Here is a 15136-nt window from a genome sequence, read left to right on the forward strand (position 1 = left end):
GGCTACTTGTACGGATGATATCATGCTTCGTGTTCCTTTGAATTTTCGGCAACGGTTCGGTTTTTTGGAGAGGGATACAAGGGGAAATCGATGGATACCAACATGGTAGCCTGAGGATGAAAAGTTCTGGCCAGGGGCGAGCTGCGTATGGGCAGGTTGCGCTCGGGATGGTCGCTTTCGACTCGTACATAGGCTATTCCATGCATTACATTTCCAATCCAGGAATGGAGTCTTGCTGCCCATTTTGCTGTCCTACGTATGTGCTTTTTGATGTTCGTCTATTCTTCGGAGTAAGCTGGGCGGGCGCTGTCTACGGTGTTGAGTCTAACTCAGGTCTTGCTCCGAGTTCTCTCATCGTACGGTCGGGTCTAGCATTCTCGTAGGGGTCTTATGTAGACTGGACCCTAGGATCCATACTTGTATGCCCTGTGTGTATCAATGCTATGGAATGCCTTCAGATATGCACTACTGAATATGCGATGTCTGTCGGACAGCCTTGGACCCAACAATGTACGCGTAGACTGAGCAAGCTCAGCAGTAGGCCGCCCTATCCTAATAGATTTGAGACTATGGCTTCCAGTTGGGCTAGGAAGCACCGATATCAAGTTCGGACGGAGAGGCCCACAGCCTCATGGACGATGTCCACACCTAATCACCGCTCCAGTGCGGTTCCTAGGGGACTGGTCGTAGATGCCGGCAGTATGCCATCATCTCATAGCTTCAAACTAAGACATCATTTCATGTAATTCATCCATGGGCCCAACATAGCGGGCTAGGTCGTACTTCATCCGGATCATGAGTTTGCTCAGTGATCAAAGAAAGAAGTATACAAGCACAAAGACCGATGCATGGTCCATGTTATGCAGGACCGACAGCGAGAATCTGGTGATTTGGAATCTCTATCCAGTGAGAAGGTCAGATCGGTTCAATCAATCAGGTGTTAATCATCGACGGATAAGCCCGGCCAGAATCGAAAGATGTCGCCAAATCAAATACAATGGATGTTGACCGAGTATCCTCAGCGAAATGTCATGACATCGACCCTGCACAGGTCATTGGCTTGATGGGATGCCTGCCATTAAGAGGGCACCGCAGGATCCAAACAAAGAGACATGATCTCATGAGCAGTCGGCACCATCGGAATTGCTTGGCATCTCGATTCAGTGGGGGAGATGACCTCACGGGGAAAGTATCCATCCATGGATGGATCATCGAGTTCGGTTGAGGTTGATGCACTCGGGTGACTAAGACGAAAGGGCACCTCCAGCCCTGGAGTGCTGACGGCCACTCCCGCATTGCTCTTCCATCTCCTCTCCCCCATCAGCAGCTTCGGGGAGCAAGAGTCTTTACGTCACCCAGAACACCTCCAGTGGAACGGGCGTTCGCCTGCTTCCTATTGTTTGTTCCCAATCTCGATGGGTTTACCCCACATCTCTGTACTGCTAACGTCTCAAGTCAGTCTTCAGTCGTCATTGGTTTCAAGCAGAGATTCTTAACCATAAGACTAATCTTGTATGGCGTCTTAGGATCTCAGATCACGTTTAGATACAGATCCGCCTCACTAGATACGAAGTAGAGCTATTCTGCTTGAGCGATCTCCAGCTGTCTAACGAATGAACCATGATTCGCAGAAGACATATCTACGACAAACACAGTGACGAAGCCTCAAAGCTTATACAGACACCTCGCCAGGCTGAAAGACCCACTCTCCCTGTCCAAGCCATGCCCTTGAGCATCATCGACTTGAGCTGTTATGCTGGTACCGAAACAATGAGCGCTCTCTGTTGATCGGTTGATCCGCTTGCAGTGCAGAGGCAAGGTATGGTTGACTGGAATAGGATTTGAGCTCATGCTCCACAGACACTCACCCCGACCCGTTTTGTTTGGGCCCATTGAGAGCTGTTAACGTGTATCGGCATTGCCGAGATGGACCCATGATGCAATGGGGAGAAGAGTTCAATTCTTCTACTTATTCCCGCCAAACCTAGCCAAATCTTACATCTTGTTTTACTATCACTCATGACAACTGAAAGCAACGACTCTATGATAATCTTACCCAAGTATAACGACAATAACCCTATCCTCACATCACCTATATCTATTCATATCTCTTAATCTCCGGCTTCCATACACCTCAACATGTCCGCCCCATCCAACCTCCAGCAAGAAGTTGAGCAGAGCAACCAGAGCATCGGTTCTCGGGTTGCCAGAGGCATCAGCAAAAGAATGTCAATGCACAGTGCCTCCAAAGAAGGCACCAGCAAGGAGACAACTGGCCAAAGTGGCATTGGCCAGCAAGCCATCAATAAGGGAGGACAGCTCAAGGACGAGGCCACCTCAGGAGACTTCAGCAGCTTGCAAGGCGTGGCAGGCAAAGGACAGAGCACCAAGGACGCCATTAGCAAGGGAGATGTCGGTGGAGCCATCAGCGGATCTGGTCTGAACAAGGACAACATCAACAAGAAGAGCATCGAAGACGTTGGGGAGCGACTCTTCGGTGCGAGAACGAGCAGACGAAGCATCAGTCCAAATGATGACATCAAGAAAGGCCCAATATACCCGGCGGCTGACCAGCGTGATACCCGCCAGGATACTCTCGTTGGAGGTGGCGCCAGCAGCAGCCAAGGAGGTCTTAGCGAAGGAGGTCTCAATCAAAGCAGTGTGGCTCAAGGTGGCTCGTCCCAAGCAGACTCAAGTAGAGGCGGCTTGACTCGAGGTGGAATGAGTCGGGTGCTCGGGGACGAAAAGAACAATAGCCGAACTGCTTCTGGCGGCGCTGTTGCTGGCGGAGCTGCTGTTGGAAAGGGCACGGGCGACGATTCGATCAGCAAAGAACTCAACGAGCAATCACATATCAGTTCGGATGTGTTCAGCGACGGAGGCGCTGGGTTAGCTGGGTCTAAGGCATCCGGTCAGGCTTTGAGTAACAATCAAAAGTCCATTGGCAAAAATACGACGGACGCAAGAAAGACCCAGCATCAAACTCCCCAGGCCTACAAGCAGTCAGGAATCAGCCAAGGTGCCATTGGCAACAGCATGAGCAAAGATGCCTCGAGCCCGCAAGCCACGAAAACTGGACAACCAAGCAAAGGCCTGTCCAGTGCTGGTGCTTTGGGTATTGGAGGCGTCACTAGCGGAGGTCTCAGGCAAGATGTCAGCCAAGGAGACTTGAGTCAAGGTGCCTTTAGTCATAACGATGGCCACGCCGCCTCCACTTTGACGAACGAGAGGGATGGTATGGCTACTACGACCACGACATCTACTCGTGCTGTCAAGAACCTAAGCAGTGGCAGCTACAAGGTGACTATCTTGCAGGAGAAGGTTCAGGCAGTCTCTCAGAAGTGCAAGACTCAGCTGGGTGCATCTGCTAGCGAGATCAGTCAGCGCAGTCCTACTGTTGATGCATTCTTCGATGCAGTTGCAGCTGAACGCCTTCGGTGGATGCCTCGTGATGGAAGCAGACTCGATTGCTGCCTTCGATGGGCTTCCAGACTGGCGTACGCAGTTGATGCTTTGCGCGAGTCCATCGGAGCCTTTGCTCCCGGAGCCAATGAGGCGGCCAAGCTGGTTTGGGGATTCTGTATCCTGCTACTGGAAGTGAGTAATTGGAAATTTACAGATATTGTGAAATGAGTGCTAATAACGCAATTTATTGCAATTAGTCCGACCTCGACAACACGGACGTTTTCGAAAGCGTTTTTGGCAGATATGGCCGCGTTGCCGTGAGCATCTACTTGCTTCTGCAATACGAAAACGCTTTCAGGTCGAACTCGGACCTCCAGCCAGAGGCGGCTGCCGTGTATGCCGACTTGTTGGAGATGGTTTGTAGCACGTCTACCAGCTGCATCGAAGGATCCAAGAGCAAGGAGTCTGACCAGATCATCGGACACAATGTCGATGCGGCCTTTGTGACCTATGCTCGCCGGTACTCGACTCACTGGAACGCCATTATCGAGTCAGCTACCTCGCAAGTGGTGAAAGAGAGCTCATTGATCTACTCGAGTCCTGAACTGGGCAGTCTGCGCCAGTTCCTGGGTGTACAGGATCGCCCACTTCAGTTCATTCTTGATTCTCGAACCCACTCACTCGTAGAAGGCTCTTTTGAATGGTTCAATAACAGCCTCTACGACTTCACAGTGAGCAAGTCGCCTGTGATGATCGTTTCTGGTGGCCCTGGATTTGGAAAGAGTGCTCTTGCGCAGTGGACTGTCGAGCGGATGCAAGAATCTACCGAACATGAAAGCTGGAACATTATCCCATATACCATCCGTAAGTTTTCAATTGTTTTTCAACTGGGGATTATACACTGACGTATGAGAAATAGGGGCTGATATCCCTGTTGCAACACTGCCTCTACGCATTCTCAAGGGCCTCCTGCATCAGATGCTGGATCACTGTGTCAATGACAAACGCACCCAAGAAGCTATTCTGGTTCACGTGGCCAAGGCAGCCCAGTATGCTCTCAACGGAGCCGACGATGTGGAAGTCGAAGAGCACCTCTGGGGCGGTATTCGCACCGGACTGACCTCGAATATTAAGTACATGTTTGTGGTTGATGGTCTTGATCAGGTCAAGGGTGGGGATGCCGATGCCATTGGCTATCTCGATAAATTTAGCCTCATTCTGTCGGAGCAGAGGAGTGGTTCGAAGATGATTGCCTTCACACGGCCTCTGAGCTCGCGGATGCATTCAAACGGCATCCAGCAGTTTACAATGCAGGCCTCCCAAACTCGCATTGACATGACGACCTATGTCCACAAGATGATGTCGACTGGTTCCTTCGAAAGTACAAAGAGCGAGCAGCTCGAGTCTGCAGTGGCTGCAATTGTAAACCGATCTCAGGGCTCCTTTAGCTGGGCTGAGATGGCAGTTCAATATGCTCGGGAGCAGAAGACTCTCAGTCAGGCGATCTCCTCTGTGCAGAGCCTGCCTCAATCTATAAATGAGCTGCTTGACTTCCACATGAAGGACTTGGATCTCAGTCAGACTGAGACGAAGTTGATCATGTCGTGGCTTGCTGCAGCTGAGAGACCCCTGCTAGTCGAAGAGATTGAACAGCTCCTCGCTGTGGACCCTACTGGCCCCAGCTTCATGTCGCGTCTTTCTCGTAGTACTCGCCAGTGGTTCGGCTCTTTGAGTCCCCTGGTGATGACTCGCGACGGTGTGGTCTCGTTCGCCCACACTTGTATTCGTGACCATGTCATTAAATTGGCCAGATCTGCCAACGCCAAGTCACCGTTCAACCTCCAGCAGGCTCACTATGACCTTCTCATCAGGTGTCTAGCATGGGTGCAAATGAGCGTCCGTGAGGAGACCGAAATATCCATGGATAAGCTGAGCATGGAAGAACGTAACCGCCTCTTTGACAAGTATGTCATGTTGGAATACACTGCGCGATATTGGATATCGCATCTCCTGTCCTCACCCTTGGTGACCGACGCGGGCGAATTCTCCTTCAACGCGAGTTTCAACAAACTGGTTCCTGTGACCGTACTTTCCGCTCGTCTTGAATTGACCTGTCGGGAATCACAGTTCACTCGGTCAAGTGTGGTTGAGCTGTATCGCCTCGCCACAGATATTCGCCGCTTGGTGCTGGGTGAGAAATCAATGGCACTGCTCCAGAGTCTGCTCCTCAGTGCGCGCGTTTCGAAATTAGCTCATGCTAGTCATGCTGATGAGCATTGCTACGAAGCGTGGAAGCTTAGCCAGGAACTCCTGGGACAATCTGACACCATCACCTTGGCTTGCGCTGAGATGATGACTCAATCATTCACCGAGCGAGGCGTAATGACTTCGCAACAGGAGGATATCTTGAAGTATCTGATCCTCACCGATTCTGAGATCACCGGCGTTGAATTCAACCAGCGCCTAAAGTACCTCGGAATGATTGTTGGGATGTACAAGTCTCGCAGCGACAACAGCTCTGCCCTTGGTACCTCGAGGCAGTTCTACCAGCAGGTTCTTCAGAAGTATGGTAACAACTCGAGACAAGCCTCGGAAACTGCCGACTTCCTGACCGGTCAGTTCTCAACGACTGGAAGCGACGAGATGAGCCGCGATATCGCGCGAACCAAGTACGACAACATCTTGCGCACGATGGAAGTGACAGACGAACGCCGTATCAAGTACAGCTTGTACATGGCTTCGCTGTATGAGCAGCAGGGTGAGAGAACACAGGCCCAAAGTGTGTTGTCCAGTCTCTGGGCTGGTCTCAACTCGCGGGACATCGACTCTGTCAATATGATGGACAAGAAGGCCAATGTTGCCCTCATATACTATCAGTTCCTGCGCCGCCAAGGCCGAAACGATGAGGCTGAGGTGATCATTCGCGAGCTGGTCGCAGACCTTGAGGTGACTGGGGTTCACACTCAAGAAATGATGCAACGTGTGCAATTGCTTCGCGCAGAAACTCGCGAGATGCACATGTATAGCCTGGACCGTTCCTTGTCTGTTCTCATGTGGCGCTATTACAAGGAGTCCAACCGAGAATATTCCGCCGAAGCCACGACCCTGGCGCTGTCTCTCGCTGAGGGTATGGCGAATACAGTCTCAATTGAGGACACCACTTCCTTGTCTGGACGCGATCGCAAGCTGATGGTTGAGCTCTTGGACTCCATCACTTCGTCGACTAGCAACCTTTCTGTATCCACACTGATTCTATGCCACAACCTCTCCAGTATCTACGTGCGAGAGGAGGACTGGGTCGAGGCTAGTGACTGTTCAAAGGCTGTTCTTCAGCACGTCTGGCCTACCGTTGAACAGGCTGGCTCTCACAAGAAGTTCTCGACCGAGTTGGCACCTCCTGTGGCTGATCTGGCTCTAATTCTGGCTTACTGCCACTTCCGACGACTGCATCTTGAGCAGTCCACAATCGTCTATGAGAACGCATTTGGATCTCTAATCTCTTCGGACAGGGTGCCCGTGCCTTCTGTCCTAGCCGTTGCCAAGGCAGTGGTTGAATTCTATGAGACCACTTTCCAGTTTACCAAGGCGCTTACTCTTCTCCACACGGTCAGCAATTTCCTGACAGCTCGCCTGGGAGAGACTCACAAGCACACCATTGAGAATTTGTATCTGGAAGCCTCTCAAGCAATCCGTCTCGAGATGAGCCATGAAGCCAAGAGCACGTACCAGCGCATCTACAAGAGCACTCTGCGTGGCGATAAGATTGCCCCGGAGGGTTTCGAAGCTTCTCTGGCCCTCATCAGTCTTTACGAGAAGGAGCTCCAGTGGGACTCTGCGCTGGATGTCTATCGGCATCTGTGGCCGACTCTTGTCGTCGAGGAAAGTATGCATGTACATGACCGTTTCCAGGTTGAACGCTTGCTGGAAAAGACTTATCTGGGCTATATGTCCATTCTGACCTCGCGAGCCAAGAGCACCGACTTTTCGGAGCGCTACCAAGTGGCATCTGAATATGTCACTACCTGCCGCAATGTGTACGGTCCAACACACCAAAAGACCCTTAGCGCAACTCTACTCTTCGCCGAGCTGTGCGAGACCAGCGACTCGTACACCGACCAAGCTATCTCGTTGTACAAGGAGCCCCTTCAGACTAGTGAGTGGGTGCCGACATCCCAGTCGTCTAAGGGCCTGGAGCAAATGACGTTGCCACTGTCCATCACGCTCAAGCACAAGCTGGCTCAGCTTTTCGTTCGCAAGCGTGACTCGACCAGTGAAGCTCGCTCCTTGTACACCGAAGAGTTCCAGCTGGCCAAGAAGACCCAGGGGTACTTCTCAACCACCACGCTGTCCTGGCTGCGCGAGCTTGTCCTGGCTCACTCGCGCCAAGGCACATCGACCTCTGTGCAACAGGGCAATGCTATTCTACACAGCTATGTCACGGACGTCTTGCACGCCGGCGGTGATCCCGACATGATGGCCGGCTGGGCACGCAAAATCGCCGCCATCTACCTGGAATGCGGTTTCATCGACGGCGGCAACAACGTCCTTGACGAGCTCCGCCACCGCGTGGTCTACGGATCGGACACCTCTGCCATGGCCCTAGGTGATCGTCGGGATGCCGTATTCGTGGCTGCGTTCGAGGAGGCATTCGGCCGACGCGCCAGCTATGACCAGATCATGACCGAGATGGCCCGCGAGATGCAAACGCAGCAGGCCTTCTCCAAGAGTTTGTCAGGCCATGACTTTGTCCCGACCTTGATTTCTGGCGACCGCCTGGCTCATCTGCAGACCGAACAGAAGCGCACTCGGGCTGCGAAGGATACCCGCGACAAGCTGTACACCTATTTCTGCGCTACTCTATCTGCCACGCAGCTCGCAAAGAGGGAAATCGTGCAGCAATTCTACCATATCTGTCTGCGTGAGGTTCACAATGAAAACTATACCACGAACATCCTCAACACGACCACCAGTTTGATCCGCGATCTGTGCAACTCCTCCCACTTCAAGGACGTCAGTGATCTGACTGGGGTCCTGCACTCGTTCCTACACTTGACAGACGGTCTGAACACGTACGACAACATCCTCACCGCAACCAAGTTGTGTCTGTACCTGAGTGGCCACCATGCAACCAAGTGCCAAAACGAGAAGATGTACAACGAAATTTCTGTCAAGTCCAAGCTCCTCCTCCAGGAGATCATGGAGTCCTCCAAGGCCATCGGCATCGAGATCGTCGACCTCCCCTTCACCGAGCTCAACGACATCATCACTCTGCTGGGCGAATACGAGATGTTCGACGACCTGGAAGCCATCCTCACACAGCTCTGGACCTCTCGCATCGTCCAGCGCACCTGGACTCCAGACGTGGTCGTCTGGATCGGCCGCCGCCTGGTCGAGACGCGCTTCTGCCGCGGCTCCGTCGACTCGGCCATCCAGCTGTGCCGGGACATCTGCTACAACCTGCGCCAGGTCTGGGGCAGCTGCGACAACGTCACTCTCGAGATGACCAAGCTCCTCTCGGGCCTATTCACGGCCTCGGGCGACCACCAGTCCGCCGCCACCCTGCATGAAGGCGTGCTCTATGATCTGCTCGGCGACTCCAACGCCAAGGGGCACCCGCGCGTGGCGGATACGGCCTCGCAGCACATGGAGCTGCTGCGCCGGGCACAGGCGCGTCTTGGTGCGGGCAAGAGCTCCTCGCGGGCGTCGGCACAAGCTGATTTGATCTCGCAAGTGACGGAGCGCTTCGGCTTGCAGTCCGAGCAGATCGCCGGCGTGGGCGAGGCTAATGGCGGCGAGCAATTTGGTGTTTGGTCTCGGCCTCGACGGTTCAGTATTGACGTTGAGGACCTTGATGACCAGGGCCAGATGCATCATAACCACCTGCGGGAGGTTAGCGGTGCTGGTATGATGAGTGGTAGTGGTGCGCCGCGGAGAATCTCGGTGCAGGCGCTGTGAGGGCGTTGATGAGTACTTTGGGGAATGGATTGTGGTAGATTGCCAGATGATCTGATTGATGTATAAAATTTTTGGTCTCTTCCAAAGGAGCATTTGAAGATTGAACAGAGAACTAAATTGTGAAGCTATCTCTAGTCTTGAGTTCAGATAATGTCGCTATTTCAAATATAACCTCCTACTCGAATCAGGTTTACTACATAAGCATCGAATATTCCGCACATGGGATCTATTCAGGATTCATTCAAGTTATCGATAGTGCAGGATCAACAATAGCTATCAACAGCACCCTCCGAGGTCCCAGTACTGTACTAATGCACACGGAAGTATATGTAATGACCACTTTAAACGGGCCGTGAATAAAAATAAACCAAAGAACAACATTCACACAGTAGACATGCATCGGGGAAATGCCAATTCCAATGGCTCTGCCTCTCCAAGTCTTACCCAAGAATCGAAAATCAGAAAGAACAGTAACGCCAGATCCGCTCTTGTTTTAGTTGATGCAGCGCCAGGAGCATGGATGCAAAAAGGAGCATGGATGCAAAAAGGAGCATGATGCAAAAAAAGGAACGTATAGTCGTAGAAATATTCAGATCACGCCGTCAGGGCGAAGCTCAGTCCCATCAGACCCATGCCCGCCACGGCAAAACCAATGCCCATGCCTCGGCGGTGGGTGAGGCCCAGTCCTTCGCTGAACAGCTGTAATGCGACCGAGGTCATCACGCCGGCTGTGGCGGCGAACATGCCACCGTAGATACCCCATGAAGGGCCCATGGCGTCGTGACCACTGTGCCGGGAGCCCCAGAGCCAGAGCGCGGCGAGGCCGGCACCGGCCGGTTGACTGATTCCGCCGAGAAGACTGGACCAGAACATGGCTTTCCAGCGGGAGCTGAGGGCTAGATACAATGGGAGAGCCATGGCGAAGCCTTCCACGATGTTGTGGATGAAGAGGGCGACGAACACGGTCAGGCCTAGGGTCGGACTGGCGTGGTTGGTGGCATATGTGATGAAGCCCTCGGGGAGTTTGTGGAGGGCAATAGCTAGTGAGGTTTGGAGACCTATGGACAGAAATGCATTCTGCGGGACGTGGTGATGATGTGTACTGTCGCCTGCGGATTTGGATGGTGGCGAGTCGGAATCGTCCTGATGTTCATTATGTGCGTTATGGTGGTGGTCGTGGGGTTCATGCGCTGAATACTGTTGCTGATTGTCATGATGGTGATGCTCGGGCTGGACTTGGTGCATCCCCGACGAAGATGAGGATTCCGCGGTACTATAGAGTTGATGCTGTGCGGAAACGGCATCGAAATATCCGGTTTCTGGGGCCCCTACGACGGATTCGACGGCCATGTCTGCCTCGGCGCGGCTCTCTGGGTCCAACTGTTCGGGGAGGCTGTGATGCTGTGGCGTGAGCGGAGGCCGTGTGACCTCATGGGGGCTCACGGAGGGTGGCGGAAGCACCTTGGTGCACTCACGTCCGCAGGTTTGTGAAACGCCATAGCATGGCCCATTCTCATCGCAAAGCGGCTTGACACCGCCCATAAGCGCGCTGATACGCCGTGTAAGCATCGCTTGCAGAGATTCCCGCCGTGCAAGCATCGCTTGCAGAGATTCCCGCCGTGCAGCCTCGGTCACAGGCTCTGTCTGCTGCAGCACGGCCGGGGTCGACTTGAACCAACGCATTCTCTGAGGCCGCAAGAGAGGCGTCTGTTCGGTGCTACCATCGGTATTACCATGGTGATGGTCAATTTCTTCTTGGTGACCCTCACCGCGTTCGGGATCATTTTCCGGTCCGCCGTGACTATGCGAGCAGTCGACCACATGCGACGGAATAAAGCGATGGAGAAGGCCTGAAGCCACCCGAATCACGACGACTCCAGCAATGAAAAGGCCGGTCAATAAGTAGGCAGATGCAGAGGGGGAGAAGCTCGCGCGCGTGAGGTACTCTTTCGAGGTGGGAAGCATGCTGTAGAGGGAGGTAAAGAGCTGGTGCTGGTTAGATCGAGGCAGAAGCTGAGTCGCGCAGTAGGACACTCACCATAACCCCCGCACTGAGGCATAGCGACGCCGACAGGAAGTTGTTGCTGTTGGCGATCTGGAAGCTCTTGTTGTGGGTGACCCGCCGCAGCACCACGTCGACGCAGATGACGGCCGCCCCGAGGACGCAGGCTGGTGGAAGTCATTAGTCGCGGTCCTGGATCAGAGCAGAAAAGGCCTGTCACTCACCGACGCCTGAGACGCCGCTCATCACCCAGCCGCGGAGGTCGTTGGCAGCCATGGCGGGAGTGAAACTAGGAAGGAAGCCCGAGAAGATCGGTGATGTAAGTGGCCGTGACAGCGTGGTTAGCGGTCAAGCTCGAGTTTGCCTCCTCGACGCCTCGACTTTCGCAAACCGAGAGTGGAAGAAGAGGGAAGTCGCCATGAGAAATCCTTCGTGTTTTGCCCCCCCTTTCAGAGAGCCCAATGATAGGCCTGTGGTGCAGCGCAGACGAGGCGTCAGTGCATTCTTTGGCCCGCAAGGTTCTCACTTCTTGCGTCGCAGCCCTAAAGACCAACTAGCGCACCACGCCACCAATCGACTCGTTGGGGGAGATGGAAGAGCCTCTAGGATGTGAGATCATTGTAGACAGCACTTCGGGAAGATGCATCGCATCGGTATTCTAGGGAGTAGTGAGTTACTCAGCCGCAACTTGGTGTTAGGAAAGTCTTTCTGTCTTGGACAGTTATCAGGCCTGGTTTCACACTCCTGACTATTCGTTTCCAACCTGTTAGTTTCTTCAACATAGCGTTATTTTTGGGCTAGAGAATATGATACGACGACGAGTGCGAGTCGATAGTTCCTTCTGGATTGCTATTGGTCGCGCCTGCCCGATTGGGACAAAGAAGGCGGTGGCCCGTGATGGCCCGATGGGGACTAGCGCCAGCTCCCCCTGACGACGGCAACATCAACACCCGATCTAATCAATCCCGCTTTGCGACACACCTTCCACCGTGAGAACTCCCTCTCAAAAGGAGTCAGGTAAGTTCTGCTGGCATCTGCTCGTGGTGGGTTTTTCTCCTTTATTTCCTATCTCGCTCTCTCGGTGGAGGGTGCACGGCGACTGTCAACAATCCGATCACCTCCGTCACCGCCTCGCCGAGGGGCTCTTATCAACAACGCACGGTTATTCCGTCCAGCCACCCACGCAACCACATGATCCTGTAAGGGGGTTTCTCTGGTGACCTGGAAGCACTTCTGGGGACTGGTCTTGATCTCCTGGCTGGGAACGGTCTTTGTGATCTTGCGGACGTCTTTGCGGCCCGTCGCCGGGTGCCCAAAGCGGGACAATGCCGGCCGCTGACGACTCGCCTTCCGAGCGAAAGCACACCAGCAGCTCCTACCGAGATGAACTGGCACACTACAAGGCTCAGTATGAGCAGTTAGAGGCAGAACTCGCGGACTTTCAAGTCTCCAGCCGGGAGCTAGAGGCTGAATTGGAGAAGGACATTGAAGCTTCGGAGAAGCGGGAGCGTCAGCTGAAAGAGAAGGTTGATACTTTGCGATACGAGGTGGATGAGTGGAAGGTATGATGACGCTTGTATACCGTTGTTGTGCGATGCGATCTTGTGCATGGACTCACCGGCCACTAGACCAAATACAAGCAGTCCAAGTCTGAAGCAAACACCGCCCAAAACAACCTGCAAAAGGAGATCACTGCTCTCCGCGACACCAGCCGTACACTCCAATTGAAGCTCCGCGATATCGAGGTCGCCAACGATGATTATGAGCGACAGGCCCGAAATACCACCTCGTCCCTGGAGGACATGGAATCTAAATACAACATGGCCATCGAACGTGGAGTGCTGCTAGAGGAGGAGATTCGGAGCGGAGACCAGGAGCGGGAAGGCCTGCGGATTGACAATCAGCGTCTGCGTGACGAACTGTCTGATCTCAAGGTCGAAGCCGATATTGTGCAAGAGAAGCTGCGGCACACTGAGGGTAATGGGTACCGCCGGCGCAAGCCGACTCCCCTGTACCGCAGTCCATCCACTCCGCAAAACCTGGAGATTTTCGACCGTTCTCCCGGCACTGCGACGTCGTCACCGGTATTCGCAACACCCCCAGCCAAGTCGTCGCTGGCAGCCTCGGCTGCCACCCCTCCTTCGCCCCCTATCTCCGAGTCCTCTACCAGCTTGCGCAAGTCGATCAACGCAACCCCCACCTTCCCCCGGTCGAGAGCTGCGGGCCCAGAAGCCGTCAACTCTCGGACCCTGCACAACGCGAGGACTCAGCCGCGTCCTACTCACTCTCGTACCTCATCTCTCGCCTACAGCAATGGGCGGTCTACCCCCTCCATCTCCTCTCGCAATAGCATGACCAGGATGAACGCCCCCCGTCCATCGGCGCTACCCAAATCCGGCTCACTATATCAGATCCGTGGCCTGATTGGGAAGATGCAGAAGCTCGAAGAGCGAGTCCAGTCTGCCAAGTCGCGGCTGCCAGCGCCTTCCGACACCTCATCTCGTGGTTCCCCTCGCTCCGGGTCTCGGGCCGGATCTGTCATCGGAGACAGCCCGGTCCCTTCGACCGTTACCGTCCGGCGAAGCTCTCGCAAACGCCTGAGCGGCAGCAGCTTTGGGTCATCCGTGCGGGATAGCGAGGGCATCCCGTCCTATACCCCCCAGGGTCGTCAATCCTTTGGGGCTCGGACCCAAGGTGATAGCCGTCCCAGCAGCCGAACCAGCTTCTCTAGCCGCAGTTCGTTCAGCCAAAGCGTCCATTCGGGTGTCCCAGTCGGTCGCCCTGAAAGCCGACAAAGTCGCCCGGGTGCCAAGACTCCATTGGGTCATTACTCAACCAACCCAACTACGGAAAGTCGACGACCCCGATCCTCCCTCAGCAACCATGCCGGACAAACTCCCTCGGTTGGGGGTATGTCGTACATAGAAGAGGATCGAGACATTTCTACCCCCACTTCTCGCATAGCCCAGGATCTTCGGCGGCCATCCATCTCGGCCACGCCCACCGGGCTGAAGAAACGCACCACCAGCGGCGTTTCGGCTATCCCAACGCCCCGGAGCTTCAAAACCAGCATTGGCCCGGGGCCGATGCCACCGCCCGAGCGGAAGACACAAGCAAATGAACTGGGTGAGACCTTTTAGAGACACCATCTCAGTCCCAAGCGTTCATGCCTTTCGTCGTCTACGGGTTGTAGTTTCTATTGTGCGATTGAGATTGGATCTCGTCGTTTTGTCGACTGTGCCATTTCCCGCCAATTTGCCAAGGAGTATGGAATCGCGTCTTTCTTCAGTATGGGCATTACGAGGCCACCTGGATTGTGGCCCTGGTTTGACCTTCCCCTACCGTCACACCGCGCTCTCCCCATCCTGTACAGTTCTTGTGAGGGACGAGGGACGATGTGGCTGGTACGACTGGTGTTGTCGGGGATCAGCGCAGAGGCTGATCCTCGCTGGTGTTGGCCCCCGAGGAATTCCGGGGCGTCCTAAGCTGTGTCTCAGCATTTTTTTGTTTCTGTCAGCCCGCGTCGCGAGGCGTTTTCAATAATACCCAACATGTTATGTGATTCAATCCCGCCGTGGCCGTAGTATGATTATTTGTATATATAGTATTATTTAGTCTCGTTTGGCCTCGGCACGCGTGTGCCTTGTAGATGATCTGCCCATCCTGCGCTGTGGGGAGGTTATAGAAGGATAGGCAGTAGTGATAAGAGACAGGCAACCTTGCTTAGGGGCACTGTAGCTAGCTAGAGAAGTATCGGCTTTGCGGAGTAGCTAA

The 15136-nt window shown here is 54.0% G+C and overlaps 3 protein-coding genes across 3 annotated transcripts; 2 read left to right on the forward strand and 1 right to left on the reverse strand.

The window, feature by feature from the left end:
• Window positions 1-2139: 2139 nt before the first annotated feature.
• N7459_001912 (uncharacterized protein) lies at window positions 2140-9360 on the forward strand (the record flags this gene model as incomplete). The annotated part of the gene is made up of 3 exons (XM_056941097.1): window positions 2140-3597; window positions 3663-4269; window positions 4325-9360. The coding sequence occupies 3 exons, from the start codon at window positions 2140-2142 to the stop codon at window positions 9358-9360; spliced, it is 7101 nt and encodes a 2366-aa protein (XP_056802952.1).
• A 594-nt stretch (window positions 9361-9954) lies between these two features.
• N7459_001913 (Zn(2+) transporter ZRT3) lies at window positions 9955-11638 on the reverse strand (the record flags this gene model as incomplete). Its single annotated transcript, XM_056941098.1, has 3 exons — window positions 9955-11346; window positions 11399-11529; window positions 11587-11638. 3 exons carry the CDS (start codon window positions 11636-11638, stop codon window positions 9955-9957), a joined length of 1575 nt encoding a protein of 524 aa, XP_056802953.1.
• A 1049-nt stretch (window positions 11639-12687) lies between these two features.
• nde1 (nuclear distribution protein NudE) lies at window positions 12688-14502 on the forward strand (the record flags this gene model as incomplete). The annotated part of the gene is made up of 2 exons (XM_056941099.1): window positions 12688-12924; window positions 12991-14502. The coding sequence occupies 2 exons, from the start codon at window positions 12688-12690 to the stop codon at window positions 14500-14502; spliced, it is 1749 nt and encodes a 582-aa protein (XP_056802954.1).
• Window positions 14503-15136: the final 634 nt, after the last annotated feature.

This window comes from Penicillium hispanicum, assembly GCF_028827665.1.
Source record: "Penicillium hispanicum strain IBT 35686 chromosome Unknown utg000002l_segment0_segment0, whole genome shotgun sequence".
In the NCBI taxonomy this organism is placed as follows: domain Eukaryota; kingdom Fungi; phylum Ascomycota; class Eurotiomycetes; order Eurotiales; family Aspergillaceae; genus Penicillium; species Penicillium hispanicum.